Source organism: Taudactylus pleione, unplaced genomic scaffold, assembly GCF_031769625.1.
Source record: "Taudactylus pleione unplaced genomic scaffold, aTauple2 ptg000040l, whole genome shotgun sequence".
NCBI lineage: Eukaryota > Metazoa > Chordata > Amphibia > Anura > Myobatrachidae > Taudactylus > Taudactylus pleione.
In genome coordinates, this window is record NW_028284442.1 from 32,831,966 (window position 1) to 32,845,311 (window position 13,346).

Sequence of the window (13,346 nt, forward strand, 5' to 3'; positions counted from 1 at the left end):
ATAGATAGGAATCACTACAGGGGGGAAATGAATTAGTTGTCCCAAGTCTCTAATCTTTGCAACAGCGATTTTTAGCTTTTTCTTTTGATTTTAAAAAGATAATTCACTAGAAGTGTTAAAAAATCTTAGAGACGCTCCCACTCTGAGGTATATTTAATAAAGTGCTGGTTTTTAAAAGTAGAGATGTTGCCCATAGCAACCAATCAGATTGTAATCTTCTAGAACAAGTGTGGGCAATAAATGGCCCTCCAGCTGTTGTTGAACTACACATCCCAGCATTCCTTGCAACTGTTATAGCATGGCCAAATAGCAAAATTGTGGCAGGGCATGCTGGGATGTGTAGTTCTACAACAGCTGAGGGGCCGTTTATTGCCCACCCCTATAAGAAAGTGCTAGATAAATGATAAGTAGAATCTGATTGGTTGCTATGGGAAACATCTCCACTTCTAAAAACCTGCACTTTAGTAAATATACCCCCTACATATCACATATATTTAAATGAATAGGTGAACCTCCAAGATTTCTGAGCCTCACTGGTGAATTCCCTTTTTCTATGAAACAAGGTGCCGGTGGTGACTTGTCACGAATTGCTGCGTTGGAGAGGAAGAGCAGCTGTCCTCGCGATACCTGTCGCTGATTGGGCACTGCATAAGGGGCACTACTGCTGTGGGCATTGTGTAAGGGGCACCACTGCTGTGGGCATTGTATTAGGGGCACTACTACAGTGGGCAATGTATAAGTGGCACTACTACTGTGGGCATTGTGTATAAGGGGCACTGCTACTGTGTGTCATAACATGAATAAGAGACTACTGTGGGAATCAGTATGATTTACCGCCGGCCACGTGGCCGGCGGTTCTAATCCCAGCAGCCTGACAGAGGAGGAAATCCCGATCATCCTTAAGGTAAGTATAAGACCAGGTTACTATAGGGACCTCGTTGCCCGGCGTTGGTGCTCGATATCAATCATCCAGCACTCCGGGAAGGTGCAGGACGATCAGTCAGCGATATCGTTATGGCTGACTGATCGTACCGTGTGTTCGCACCATTATTCTGGTTAGACTTTTTTTGTAATTTGTTCTGTAACCAATTATTTGGAAAAAAAACCCTTTCAAAATCCTGCATATGCCACTGTCTTCAGATAGGCAATGTCGGCAGTGGGTGTCTTTTTCCTACCTCCGGCGGCATCAGCATGATTTCACACAGCAGCTGCAACTCTAAATCAGGCCCATTGCCAGCTACTATTGTCATTATGCAATGGCTTTACATACAGGCACAGCACACAGCACACAGCACATGGAAACAGCGTAACATGATGCTGCACTTTCACATGACTGTATGTTAAACAAGAAAGTCCTGTAAGACTGACAGTATTCCATGTTCGAAGTCCACTCCTATTTTGCAGAACAGCCAATTAACACCATAGTAAGAGAGGTTTGTCATGCATTGTGCTTCCTACTTCCTGTACATTCAGTAACCATCCTGCATGGTAGTACGAGCTGAGATATGGCTGGTAATGTATACATCTTCTTCTTATTATTATTATTATTAGCATTTATTTATATGGCGCCACAAGTGTTCCGCAGCGCCTTACAAAGTACAAAAACAAATTGTATACAAGTGACTTACAGAACAATACAATACAGGACATGGATAATATATATTGCTACATTAGTTACCATATCACCCAGATAAGCAACAGAGCATTAGCAACCAAGTGTTAGGTGCCCTAGTGGTGAGTAAGAAGTAAATGACACTATAGTAAGGAGAAGCACAAGAGGGTAGATGGCCCTGCTCGTGAGAGCTTACATTCTAAAAAGGTGGGGGAAGACAAACTGGGTTGACACAGATGGGGTAGATGGGGATCTTATAGTAACAAATGAAGGTTCTGCAGTGTAACATTACACCTACTTCTGCCAGAGCTTTTATCCTGCACCTCTTCTTCCTTTGTTCTCCTTCTATCCCCTGCACTTATCTGGCTCTATGGGCAGAGGCATAAGAGACTGTGCTCTGAATGTTTCAAAATCAGTGGACAAGTGAAGTTACTCATAGCAACCAATCAGCTTCTACCTGTCATTTTTATAGCTAATAGTTGACTGGCTGCTATGGAAAACTTCTCCACTTGTACCCTTAGGGGTTGGCAATAAGCGGCACCCCAGATGTTGTAAAACTACACATCACAGCATTCCCTGCCACAGTTTTGCTATTTGGCCATGCTAAAAAAATATTGAAATGCATGCTGGGATTTGTAGTTCAACAACAGCTGGAGGGAGGGCTGCTTATTGCCCACCTCTGTTTGATATATTTCCTCCTGTGTGTTAGGGATAGCCATTGGGGGGGGGGTTAACCATCGATGGTACCATTGGTGTTTAACCCTAATGGTCATCCCTGCTCTATTACTCACCGGGCAGTGTGTCAAACAGAATTGGGGACTTTGTGGGATATGTCGCAATGTAAAAAAAAAATAACATTGCAGGGCTCTGTGCCATCAATGGTGGGGAACCATTGAAGCTCCTCTATCAATGGTAAACCGTGGAAAACCATCGATGATAGTTCATATGAATTCTGCACTTTATACAATTAACCCACTGATGACAGGAAGTGTTTTATACCTTTGTGACCAATACAAAGTTCAACAATTTCCTGTTAGGTATTTTTTTTTGCTGGACTTAATTTATTTCAGTAGCATATATATATGTATTTATTTTTTAATTGGGTTATATAATACATTAGACATTAGCTATTGTTTGCATTAATGAAAAAAATGACTTTAAAAAAGTGACATTTTATTGCGCTATCAATTTATCTAAGCCCCCTATATTATGATAGTTTTAACTATAGTAACATGAAGAGGTTGATGAAGAGGTTGGCATCTTATCTCCTTTCACTTTGTCTCCTAACACTGCTTAGTAAATAGACCCCACGGCCTGTATCAGCTCGGTAACTGTGGGTCCCGATGCAGGTCACACCCCCCCTGCATGATATCATGCAGAGGGGGTGGAGTCACAAACACCAAGAATGGCAGCAATGCCCAGAGCATCTTCAGGTTGCTCCAGGGGGCTGTAAGGGCACATCTGGAGCTTCCCAAGAACGCTCTGGGCGGCACTGCTGCAGAGATTCTGGCTACAGGGTGGCGTTCCAGGTAACCTGCTAGCCCAATGCAGGGACCACTGTTGAATGGTGGTGCCGACTACCAGGCCCGCCAAGAGCCACGCCAGGCCCCGGGGAAAGGGGGTGTGGCCTAATCACGGGAGGCGTAACCACGCCCCCTTAGGTCCCAAAAAAAAGTTTTGCCCCGACGCGGCTCTGCGCGCTGGCGAGAGGGGTGCAGTGAGCCCCTTCAGCCCGGCATATAACCAGTGGGGGGTGCGATCAGCTTGATCGGTCCCCCCACAGGCATAGGAGACTGCTGTGGCTACTTCTTAGCAGCCGCGAGCAGTCTCCAAGTGCAGGCCAGCACACAGCAGCGTGTGCTGGGCTGCTGTGATGTAAGAGGGGGGGGAGCGGTGCCGAGCCCCTTCAGCAGGCCTGGGCGCGGGTATATTGTACCCGACCCCCTCCCGGCGCCCCTGCCGACCACAGGGCTCTGCACTCGGTGTGACGGCACCGCTCGCAAACCCCTAGTCAGGGCCTTGTCCTGTATCAACTCGTACCAGCACCTTTCTTCCTAGATAATAAGCACTGCTCAAGAGTATTACAGTATCCTGATAGAAAGTTTTCTCCTTGAGTGATCTAACAATCTAACCACTGTAATATCATTTTCCAGATAAACTTCGGGCAGTGCGAGCAGAATTTGTCAGCCGCTGCAACATTGCACTCCTAAAAGGGCTGTTGGATGACTCACTGGACATAGGAATACTCAATAGCGCGGAGGTGGAAACAATTGATGAAGGGAACAGGCTGTGTAGTGACAAATGCCGCGCACTGATTGATATGGTGAAAAACAAGGGAGACGATGCCAGCAATGCACTGATCCAACAAGTACTACAGAGAGACAAGACACTAAGTAAGACACTGGGGATAACAGGTACATTATTACAATCATTAAGCTATAATTATATCACATTACTTTTAGTGACAACACTATATTTGTAAATATGAAATAAATGAAGAAAGACTAATAATAGAGCATATCGTTTTGATGAAAAGGCTTCATGCAAGCGGTGATACTGCGTGATCTCAGAATAACCTCTATACCCACTAATCATCCTATCAAAGTGAATAGTAAAGAAAAATGTTATATGTACAGTAGACAGAAGAGGATCACATCTTCCAACCACAGTGACAGCAGAGGCGCACACAGGGAGGGTTTGTGAGTACCCAGAAACCCCCTCAACAGGCAGAGTTTTATTATCAGACAGAGACAGCTGTGTGTCTCCATAATTACAGTGAATGGCCCCCTCGAGCCTGTTAATCCATGATCTGAACAAATCGGTTGTATATATATATATATACACATATATTTATATATATAATATATGTGTATCCTGTATACATATATATGTATATATATATATATATATATACACACACACATATACATATATATATATATATATATATATATATAGAGCACTTATTCAGAAACCGCCCTGCGTTTGCCGATGTCCAGGCACCAATAATGTTGTATCTTCCCCAATCTTGCCGTCCACTTTGTGGACAAATTAGACAGTTATTCTAAAAGTTCAGTGCTACACCTTTTTGGTAGGGGCCCAGAGCAACTAACCTGTTAGGGCCCCTACCAAAAAAATTATCAATGATATATGGGCCTGATTCAGAGCTGAACACTCTGACCAGAGCGCTCGATCTGAATCAGAGCCCTCCTACCTATTTTAGCAGCGTCCTCATGGACGCTCGCATAGCTGTGGGTTACCACCCACAGCTTATGCGAGCGTCCATGATGATTGTCGCGATGGTCAAGACCATCGCGACCATCGGGCTTGCGACGGAGACCCTGCGGTAGGGTCTCGCTGTCGCAAGCCCTGGAGTGATTTTGGCTCTATCAGAGCCAAAATCACTCCCACTGACATCTCTAGTGATGTCAGTGGGGCCGGCTTCAGACGGTAGGCGTTCCCATGGGAACGCGTCCGTCTGGCAGGCACGCCCCCGGCACGCCCACCAAAGGGGGCGTGCTGTCAATCAACATCGACAGCACGCCCCCTTTGGTGCAAGACCTGGAGCGATGGAGAGCCCGTCGCTCGCCGGGTCTCGCGCATGCGCACGACGGAGCTCCCTCCGTCGTGCGCATGCGCAGTGGGAGAACATCGACCCGCTTGCGAGCGTACTGCCGCTCACGAGCGGGTCTGAATGACCCCCTATGTTGGCAATGTTATTAAAATGGATAATATGTAAATACTCCCAGCACCACAAATGTGTTATACACACTGTAGGTAATCGGTATGTATTACCACCGGAACCTAAGTCCGGCGGATGAAATCCTGACGCCGGAGGCTGGCAGATGAAGATCCTGACCTAAGGTAAGTACCCTAACCCTCCCCTAACCCTCCCTTAGGGTTGCCTACTCCTAACCTCCCCCCTTAATGCCTAACCCTAACCTCCCCCCAAGGGTGCCTAAACCTAACCCCGCCTCCCTGCACCCTAACCCTCCCGGGCAGGTGCCTAACCCTAACCTCCCCCCAGTGGTGCCTGACCCTAACCCTCCCTGGTGGTGCCTGATAGCATGACCCTCCCGGGGGGTGCCTAACCCTAAGTCCCCCCGGGAGTCCCTAATCCTAATCCCCCCCCGGCGGCTATGAGCTCCCGACGCCCGGCTTACCTACGTTCGGTATGCCAGGCGTCGAGATTTTGGCATGGGGCTAATTATAGGTGTTGGTATTTAGACGCCCATGCCGGGCTTTCACTGTCGGGAAGTCAGCGGTCAGCATTTTGCCCGCCGGCTTCCTGACTACATCCCCCCTGTAGTGCCCCCAACTCCACATCATGCCACACATTAACTCCAGTTCACATATGCCACAGTGTCTCCTACGCTCATGATGTAGCTATGTGCCCCCTCATATGTGCTGGACCCTGTGCGTCAGCCTTTTGCCACCCTGTTGTTAATCCGTCACTGGTGTCCAGTGTTTTTGTATTGTTACAACAATAGACTCTCTGTAAGTAGATGTGTGTACCTGATGGGATGAAAGAGGGATAGCAACAGAGAGATGAGTGGGAAGAGGCATGTCCTACTTGAACATTAAATTCCAGTGTAAAATTAAATTAATGCTGTGTTAATTTGTGGGCTACATGTGAAGCAACCAGTATTTACCCTGCCTGCTATAACTAAATGAATGTATTTATATCTCTTGCATTGCAAAATCGGTCCTTTTTTTAGCTTTGCTCCCAACTCTGAATCAACCATCACATGCTTATAAAATAATTTCATTATTATCAGAGTGTGAAAAAAGTCTTTAATACCCCTTTTACACCAGAGCTAAAACTCGGATTATTGCAGGGTTAACCCGGGTAGCTCCTTGGTGTAAAAGGGGAGAGGGTTGGATCGCTGGGTCGAGTGACCCAGCAATCCAACCCAGGTAACTTGCAGGGTTTAACACGGGAATAACCCGTGAAACCCTGCAGTGTAAACGTCGCGATCCGGGTCAGGGTGACCTGGATCGTGTCGCATGCCTGCCGATTGGTCCGGCTTCAGTGGTGCTTGGAGATGACTTCATCTCCAAGTGTTCACTTCAACGCCGGTGTGAATGGCGCCGACTTGGGAATATCCTGGGTCGGCGCCGGGGAAATTCTTGGTCAGATCTGGATTGGAACCCTGTTCCAACCTCTGGGTCAGAACCGTAATTTCGGTATATAAGCGGTATAAGAGAACAGAAGTGCTGGGATCACCACACAAATGTCTGTTCATTTCTTATATTATAACTATTAAGGGGGAGATTCAATTAGCGGCTAATTACTCGTGCCGGCCAATTCAACTAGCGGCGTTTACCATGTTTGTTAAGACCCAGAGGTGAACTTTTCCACACCAATAAGCACCCTAATGGGGAAAACCCATTTTATGTGGAATCAATTGGGTAGCACACGTTAAGCCAGCGTTTACCGCACGGGGAAAAGGCCGTTTTACTGAATAGCTCCGGGTGTGAAGCCTCAATGTTTCTAAATAAGCTCTAGAGTTTATATAGAAATAATATGTTAGTAAGTATGTAATTATAAGTACTCCTGGTATTTCATTAAGATAGATACTTTAAGGCAATGGTTCCTATACATGGTCCTCAAGGCACCCTAACAGTCCAGGTTTAAAGGATATCCATGCTTGAGCACAGTTGGCTTAATTAGCACCTCAGTCAGTTTGATTATACTATCTGTGCACAAGCATAGATATCCTTAAAACCTGGACTGTTAAGATGTCTTAGAGGACCAGGTTGGGAAACCCTGCTCCTGCTGTAAGGTTTGCTTTTCACTGTAGATATGTAGATTTTCTTAAAAACAACTGTATACATAAAGGCTAATTAAGAAATTGTAATAAAAAGCCAATATTCTCTCTGAAAGCATTATTCATGGCTTGCAGCATCACTAATGTGGGTAAACCCATCGATTCCACAGTTTGTGCGGGATCAGTGTGTTTCCGTGCATTAACAACTGATTACCATGTGGGGAAAATGCTATTTCATTGAATAGCATTTCACCGTGCAGCGTGGGTAATTAGCCGAGAGATAAATTATAATACATACATAATGGAGGATAACGTTAAACCTTCTTATGTTTTCAGCACCTGAGGAGCTTCCACTGCCAACACAGGAACAGAAGAATGTACAGCCCAGCCCGAAAGGTGATACCAGCAAAAGTCTGTAAAGATTTCAATGTGAATTAATGTGACTGTCTTTGCAGGCCGGTGTGCAGATGGGTGTTGTATATCATCTACATATGAGCATATGGGCCTCATTGTGAGTCGGATGCAGTGGAACTATTTTTTTTTCTTCTGCGCATGCGTCCAGATATCGCCTGAGGCGCACGAGAGAAGCGCTGTCTCAGAAATGTAGTGGGTGTTCCTGTGCGTGTGTCAGGGAGGTGGCTTAGCAGACGATGGTCCCTGTGCAGTGACGCACCTCCTTGTGCAGTGACGCACCTCCCTGTGCAGTGAGGCACCTCCCTGTGCAGTGAGGCACAGGGAGGTTGCTTAGCAGACGCACAGATGGGAGTGTCGTGGGCATGTCGCTGATATCGGTTTCATACAGAGACTCCTATCTGCTCACACAGAAGGCTATACCCAGACAGAAAAACTGCACCTGCCAAAGGGCTGGTGCAAGTTTTGATGGTGCATCTAAAGCAGGGGTGGGGAACCTTTTAAATGCTGAGGGCCATTTTGATATAGATAACATTATCCGTGGGCCTGGTGCCGGCCACGCCCCCTCCATGTGACATCGTGCGGGGCGGGGCCACATTCGATGGTGATTACAGCACTGTAAGGGCAGCGATGTGACCGTCTGAAGCATCATAAGGACACTCCAGACGGCACTGCTGCATAGATTCTGGCTGCAGGGTGCCATTCTAGGCACCCTGCTAGCCAAATGAGGCTAGCATAAAAAGCTCAGAGGGCCAGACCAAATTATTCCGCGGGCCTTATATGGAGGTCCCCCATCCCTGATCTAAAGACTGCATAAAGAAACAGGTGGGATATAGGCAAAGACACTGACGTGGCTGCGTCCGACTCAGATTTAGGGCCTGATTCAGAGCCAGACGCTCGTTCAGAAAAAGGGGGTGGCTATTCAAATGAACCGTTCGCTCTTTGCGGTCTGTTGACGCCTCTATGTCTGAACGAGCGAACAAAACATGCGGTCGTAATTTTGAAAAATACGCCCCCTGGCCACTCGCATCATACGTCATGTCCGCTATTTATTAGATTAATCGAGTACATCGAACAGCGTATGAACTGCTCGCTATTCTTGTGGTTGGTTTTTCCTACCGCTATTTTGCGAGCAGTTCTGACTATAAAATAACCCAGTGACGTGGTCAATGACGCTGCTTTATTAATTATGCACACCCTTAAAATGCCCGTTTTGACCTTTAAGCACGCCTACGTTCTGAATTCCACTCCCCGTTTTCAAGCACCTTCCCCTGTTACCACCCACATAGGTCTCCTCCTGTCACTCAAATTAGCAGGCATTCGCTGTTTAGCGAACAAACGATTTTCGGCCGCACTTACTGGTTCGCGCATGCGTATTACAATCCGTACGCATGCGCAGATGTGCGAACATCGCTCGGAACAAGCGAACGGCCGCTTACGAGCGGCTCTGAATGAAGCCCTTAGTTCCCATGTGTTTGTACATGCAAGTCTATTTGTTATTAAAACTGTGGCAAATGCCTTACATGTCTAGAACAAATGGGGCTAGATACTTAAACATGGCACAACAGATCTATATATTCATTGTTGTTCATATTTCATATAATTAGTGATTAGAGGATCAGGGCCTCCGCTCTATCAAGTGACAGACATATAAATTTCCTTTGAACATCGATAACTGCTGACATATTTGCAGACTGTTCTTCCTCCTTCCAGCTTCCAATATCAGAACACCTGGAAGCCCTGTACTTCCAGTGCCAACGAGGCACCGGAAACTGCATTGAATGGTTCCCCGGTGCCAACACTAAGCGCAATAAGCGAAAGTGGGCTGTCCCTGTTGACGGCAGCCATTGGTCATTGATTAATGCTGAGGGAGGTGCTATACCTATCTAGCCAGTGGCGTAAATTCATCCCAGATGCCCGGAGGCAAGTTGTAATCACAGCCGCTGACACTGTAATGTAGCAATTTGCATATTCGCATGCAAACAGGCTATAGATAGACAAAAGCAGAAGCTGATGATCTGACATGGAGCTCTCCACTAGTGTATGGTGGCTTCTCAGGTGCCGGGAAGGGGTGCCTCTACATAGTTACAGCCCTAAGTGGGGTGAATATGTTGTGGACAATGGAGGAGGTGCCCCTTCAGAGCTGGAGCCCGGCGGCAGGCGCCTCTATTGTCTCCCATAGTTCTGCCCCTGTATCTAGCGCCTGCTACTTGGAGGGCTTCCCATGGCTCACCTACCAACCCCCTTACTGGTTCTGAATGCTACTACCTTAATGGATAGCATGGATAGGAAAATTGAGGCCACTATTTAGTCGGATTACAAGATGGGAGGAGCCTCCCTTAGACCATTCTTAGTCTTGGCTTGGGTTGATAGGCAGTGCAGAAGTGAACAGAGCAATATCTCAGATCCTAGTTGGATTTTCTAGCTCTGGTGGAGCATATACATAGAACCTATGAAAAGTTGAGGGATGTTGTCATTGATGATCATTGGGGTTAGGATTGATTTCAGCCTCAGCCATCTTGGCATGCCTTGCCCTGTGACCTAAGGTGTGGTAGACAAACACAACGTCCAAAAGGACTTGTTCTTCTCTTGGGAGGTCTTGTTTGGTTGTTTATCTCCCTAACCATAGGGGGAAAGAGTTCCTTTCTCTCTGTTAATGCCCCAGACTGAATGGCTCTAGGTTTTGCTTCTTTCAGCCCTCAGGTTAAGTGAAGAATCAGACCTCCAGAGTACAAACCACCACTCCTCACAGAGTTCAGCAGATAGAAAAATAGGCTTTGGTAGTTAAGTGTCCAGCTATCAAGTCTTTATAGATACAATCAACATGAAAGGCAGATTAAGCACCAAGGTTGTGTGTGGTATGATATATCGACATTCAACATGTCCCTGGTGGCCCATGGATGACTTACCTGCTCCTGACGGCTGCAGCGGCTCCATTATGACTTCCATGTCCTGGTGTTCATGTGACTGTCGCTTCTGGGTCAAATCACAGATGCTCCAGCATTCTGGCGAGTACTCCTCCCACAGCCTAATCCTAACCTCTCCCCCGCAGGCTATTCCTTACCCATCCCCCCGCAGCCTAACTCTAACCCTCCTGCTCGCAGCCTAACCTGAATGTTGACATTCTCACAATATCAACTTTCCACATGTCGACATTATGAGTATGTGGACATGTTGCCTGTCGACATTGTAATATTGTCGCCATCATAGCTGTCGAAAGTGTAGCGTCAACATTATGAATGTGGACATTATAAATAGTGACTTTTTTACTACATACCGAACAGGTGGTACAATTCCAACACAGACCCCTGAGTGAAAGGAGTCTGTTCTCAGGGATATAGAATACATATCCTGAAGTCACTACTGGCTCCGTGGAAACAAAACAATTTGCTTTATGGGAAACTATTCAGTCCTTGATCTACTCAAGACTAGTTATTGTAGGCTCATAAGAGCAGAGGGGATTCAGGATTAAGGGCCTGATTCAGAGGCGCTCGCTATTTGCGAGCGCTCGCTCTGAATCAGAGCAGGTTTTTTTTTTTTTTTTTTAGGCGGCCTGGCGATGGTCGCGATTATCGCGACCATCGGGCTTGCGAGGAGACCCTGTGGTAGGGTCTCAGCACTCGCAAGCCCGAGTGGACTTCTTGCTCTAATAGAGTGGGAAGTCCACTACTGACATCACGAGTGCGTCTTTTTCCGGGTCCCAGTGGCCATGTGACAGTCACTTCCTGTGTGTACCTGTGATGCTCCAGCGTTCCATCCCCCTAGTGTCTAACCTTAACCTCCCTTTCCCATCCCCTAAAGCCTTACCATAACTTACCCGGTGGCTCCTAACCATGGCGTCATTTCCGATGTTGACATTGTGAACTTGTCGACCTTCTGACTAGATACCCTCGATACATAGATACCAATTAACACATTGGTTATACTATTTCATCAATGTTCCTGCTTTGTCAATATCAGCAAATACTTAGGGTTGTGTCTGACCCCTGATTTTTATATTGTTAACATAGTGAGTATTACTAATAGCTTTATTGATGTTGATTCATTGCTTTGTGTATATCTGGGACTGCTCCGTATGGCATTGTGATTGGAAATTGTATGGTTGTTTATGGTTACACAGCATCACGCACAGTGACGTCATTACAGCGTGACGACGGCTCTGAGAGCCGCAATACGCAATACCTGGGGTATTCATTACTATGTTAGGTGACCATATGTTTGTTTATATAACCCTGAGGAAGATATTATTAAAACATTGAAAAGTTGGTTTTGTAAACTACAAGCAGCGTCTTTTCTGTTTTAGTACCTGAGTGATGCCGCCAGTGGAGTTTGTTTATTGTCAGGATCCTGTATCCTATATTCAGAGGATGGATGGATATTACATACATTATAGAAGATAACATTATACCTTCTTGCGTTTCAGCACCTGAGGAGCTTCCATTGCCAACACAGGAACAGAAGAACGTACAACCCAGCCAAACAGATGAAACCAGCAAAAGTATGGAAAGATTTAAATAGGAATTAATGTGACTAACTGTGGGGCCTATTCATCATCACTTAGGGCCTATTCATGATGTTAATTATCAGAGTCCGAACCACGATAATTAGCATTCTAACTCGACGCAAGCGCCGGAGCAATTCATCATTCCGAAATTCGTCTGTCTCCCCAAACTGTTTCACTGCTCCTTTCGCTTCCTTTCGGAGCAGTGAGACAAGTATGCATGTGTGACCTACAGACAGTGAGCCCCGACATCCGGCAGAAGGAGCCGGACAGGGGCGGAGGGATCCAAAAGTATCCCTCTTGGCAACCCGGGACTCCACCCCAGCTGAAGATGGTGAATGCTCCTGCACTCAAGCTCCAGAAATATAGTATTTTCGGAGCTTGATGAATTCTGTCCCCATACTAGTGTATAGGGACAGCAAGCCATTCCGGGAGAGAAAGGTAAGCAGGAGATATCTGTAATATCTCCTACTTTCTCTCTTGATGAATGGCCCAATAACTTAATTTCTACAATTGCAGGTGAAAATTGTAATTTTCACCTGCTTTTGTAGAAATTAAGTGATGATGAATAGGCCCCTTAATGTCTACAAAAGCAGGTGAAAATAAACATTTTCACCTGCAATTGTAGAAATTAAGTTATTGGGCCATTCATTAAGAATGTAAAGCAGGATATATCACCGTCCTCTCGCTGTCCCCATACACTAGTATGGGGACAGAATTCATCAAACTTCGAAGATACAATATTTTTGGAGCTTGATTGCGGGAGCATTTGCCATCTTCTCCCGCTTGGGGCTCGCAACCCGGGTTGCGAAGAGGGATACTTTTGGATCTCTCTACTCTTGTCCGGCTCCTTCCACCGGATGTATGAGCTCTTGTGCACATGCGCACTTGTCTCACTGCTCCGAAAAGGAGCAGTGAAACACTTCGGGGAGAACGCTGATTTTCAGATCAGCTGTCTCCGCACTGGACCAATGATGAATTGCTCCGGCGCTTGCGTCGACTTAAAATGTTATTTATCAGGGTCCGTTCGGACTCCGATAATTAACATCAT

The 13,346-nt window shown here is 46.2% G+C and overlaps 1 protein-coding gene across 2 annotated transcripts in view; it reads left to right on the forward strand.

The window, feature by feature from the left end:
* The first annotated feature begins 1,439 nt into the window (after positions 1-1,439).
* LOC148538510 (caspase-1-A-like) overlaps positions 1,440-13,346 on the forward strand; it is a 49,301-nt gene continuing 37,394 nt past the window's right edge. Inside the window, exons 1-4 of one of the 2 annotated variants that reach the window (XM_088454217.1) lie at positions 1,440-1,512; positions 3,766-4,026; positions 7,720-7,779; positions 12,218-12,292. In XM_088454217.1, coding sequence (XP_088310343.1) covers positions 1,506-1,512; positions 3,766-4,026; positions 7,720-7,779; positions 12,218-12,292 — 403 coding nt within the window. In that variant the 5' untranslated portion in view covers positions 1,440-1,505. The remainder of the gene's footprint in view (positions 1,513-3,765; positions 4,027-7,719; positions 7,780-12,217; positions 12,293-13,346) is intronic. The other variant, XM_088454225.1, reaches the window with a different exon arrangement.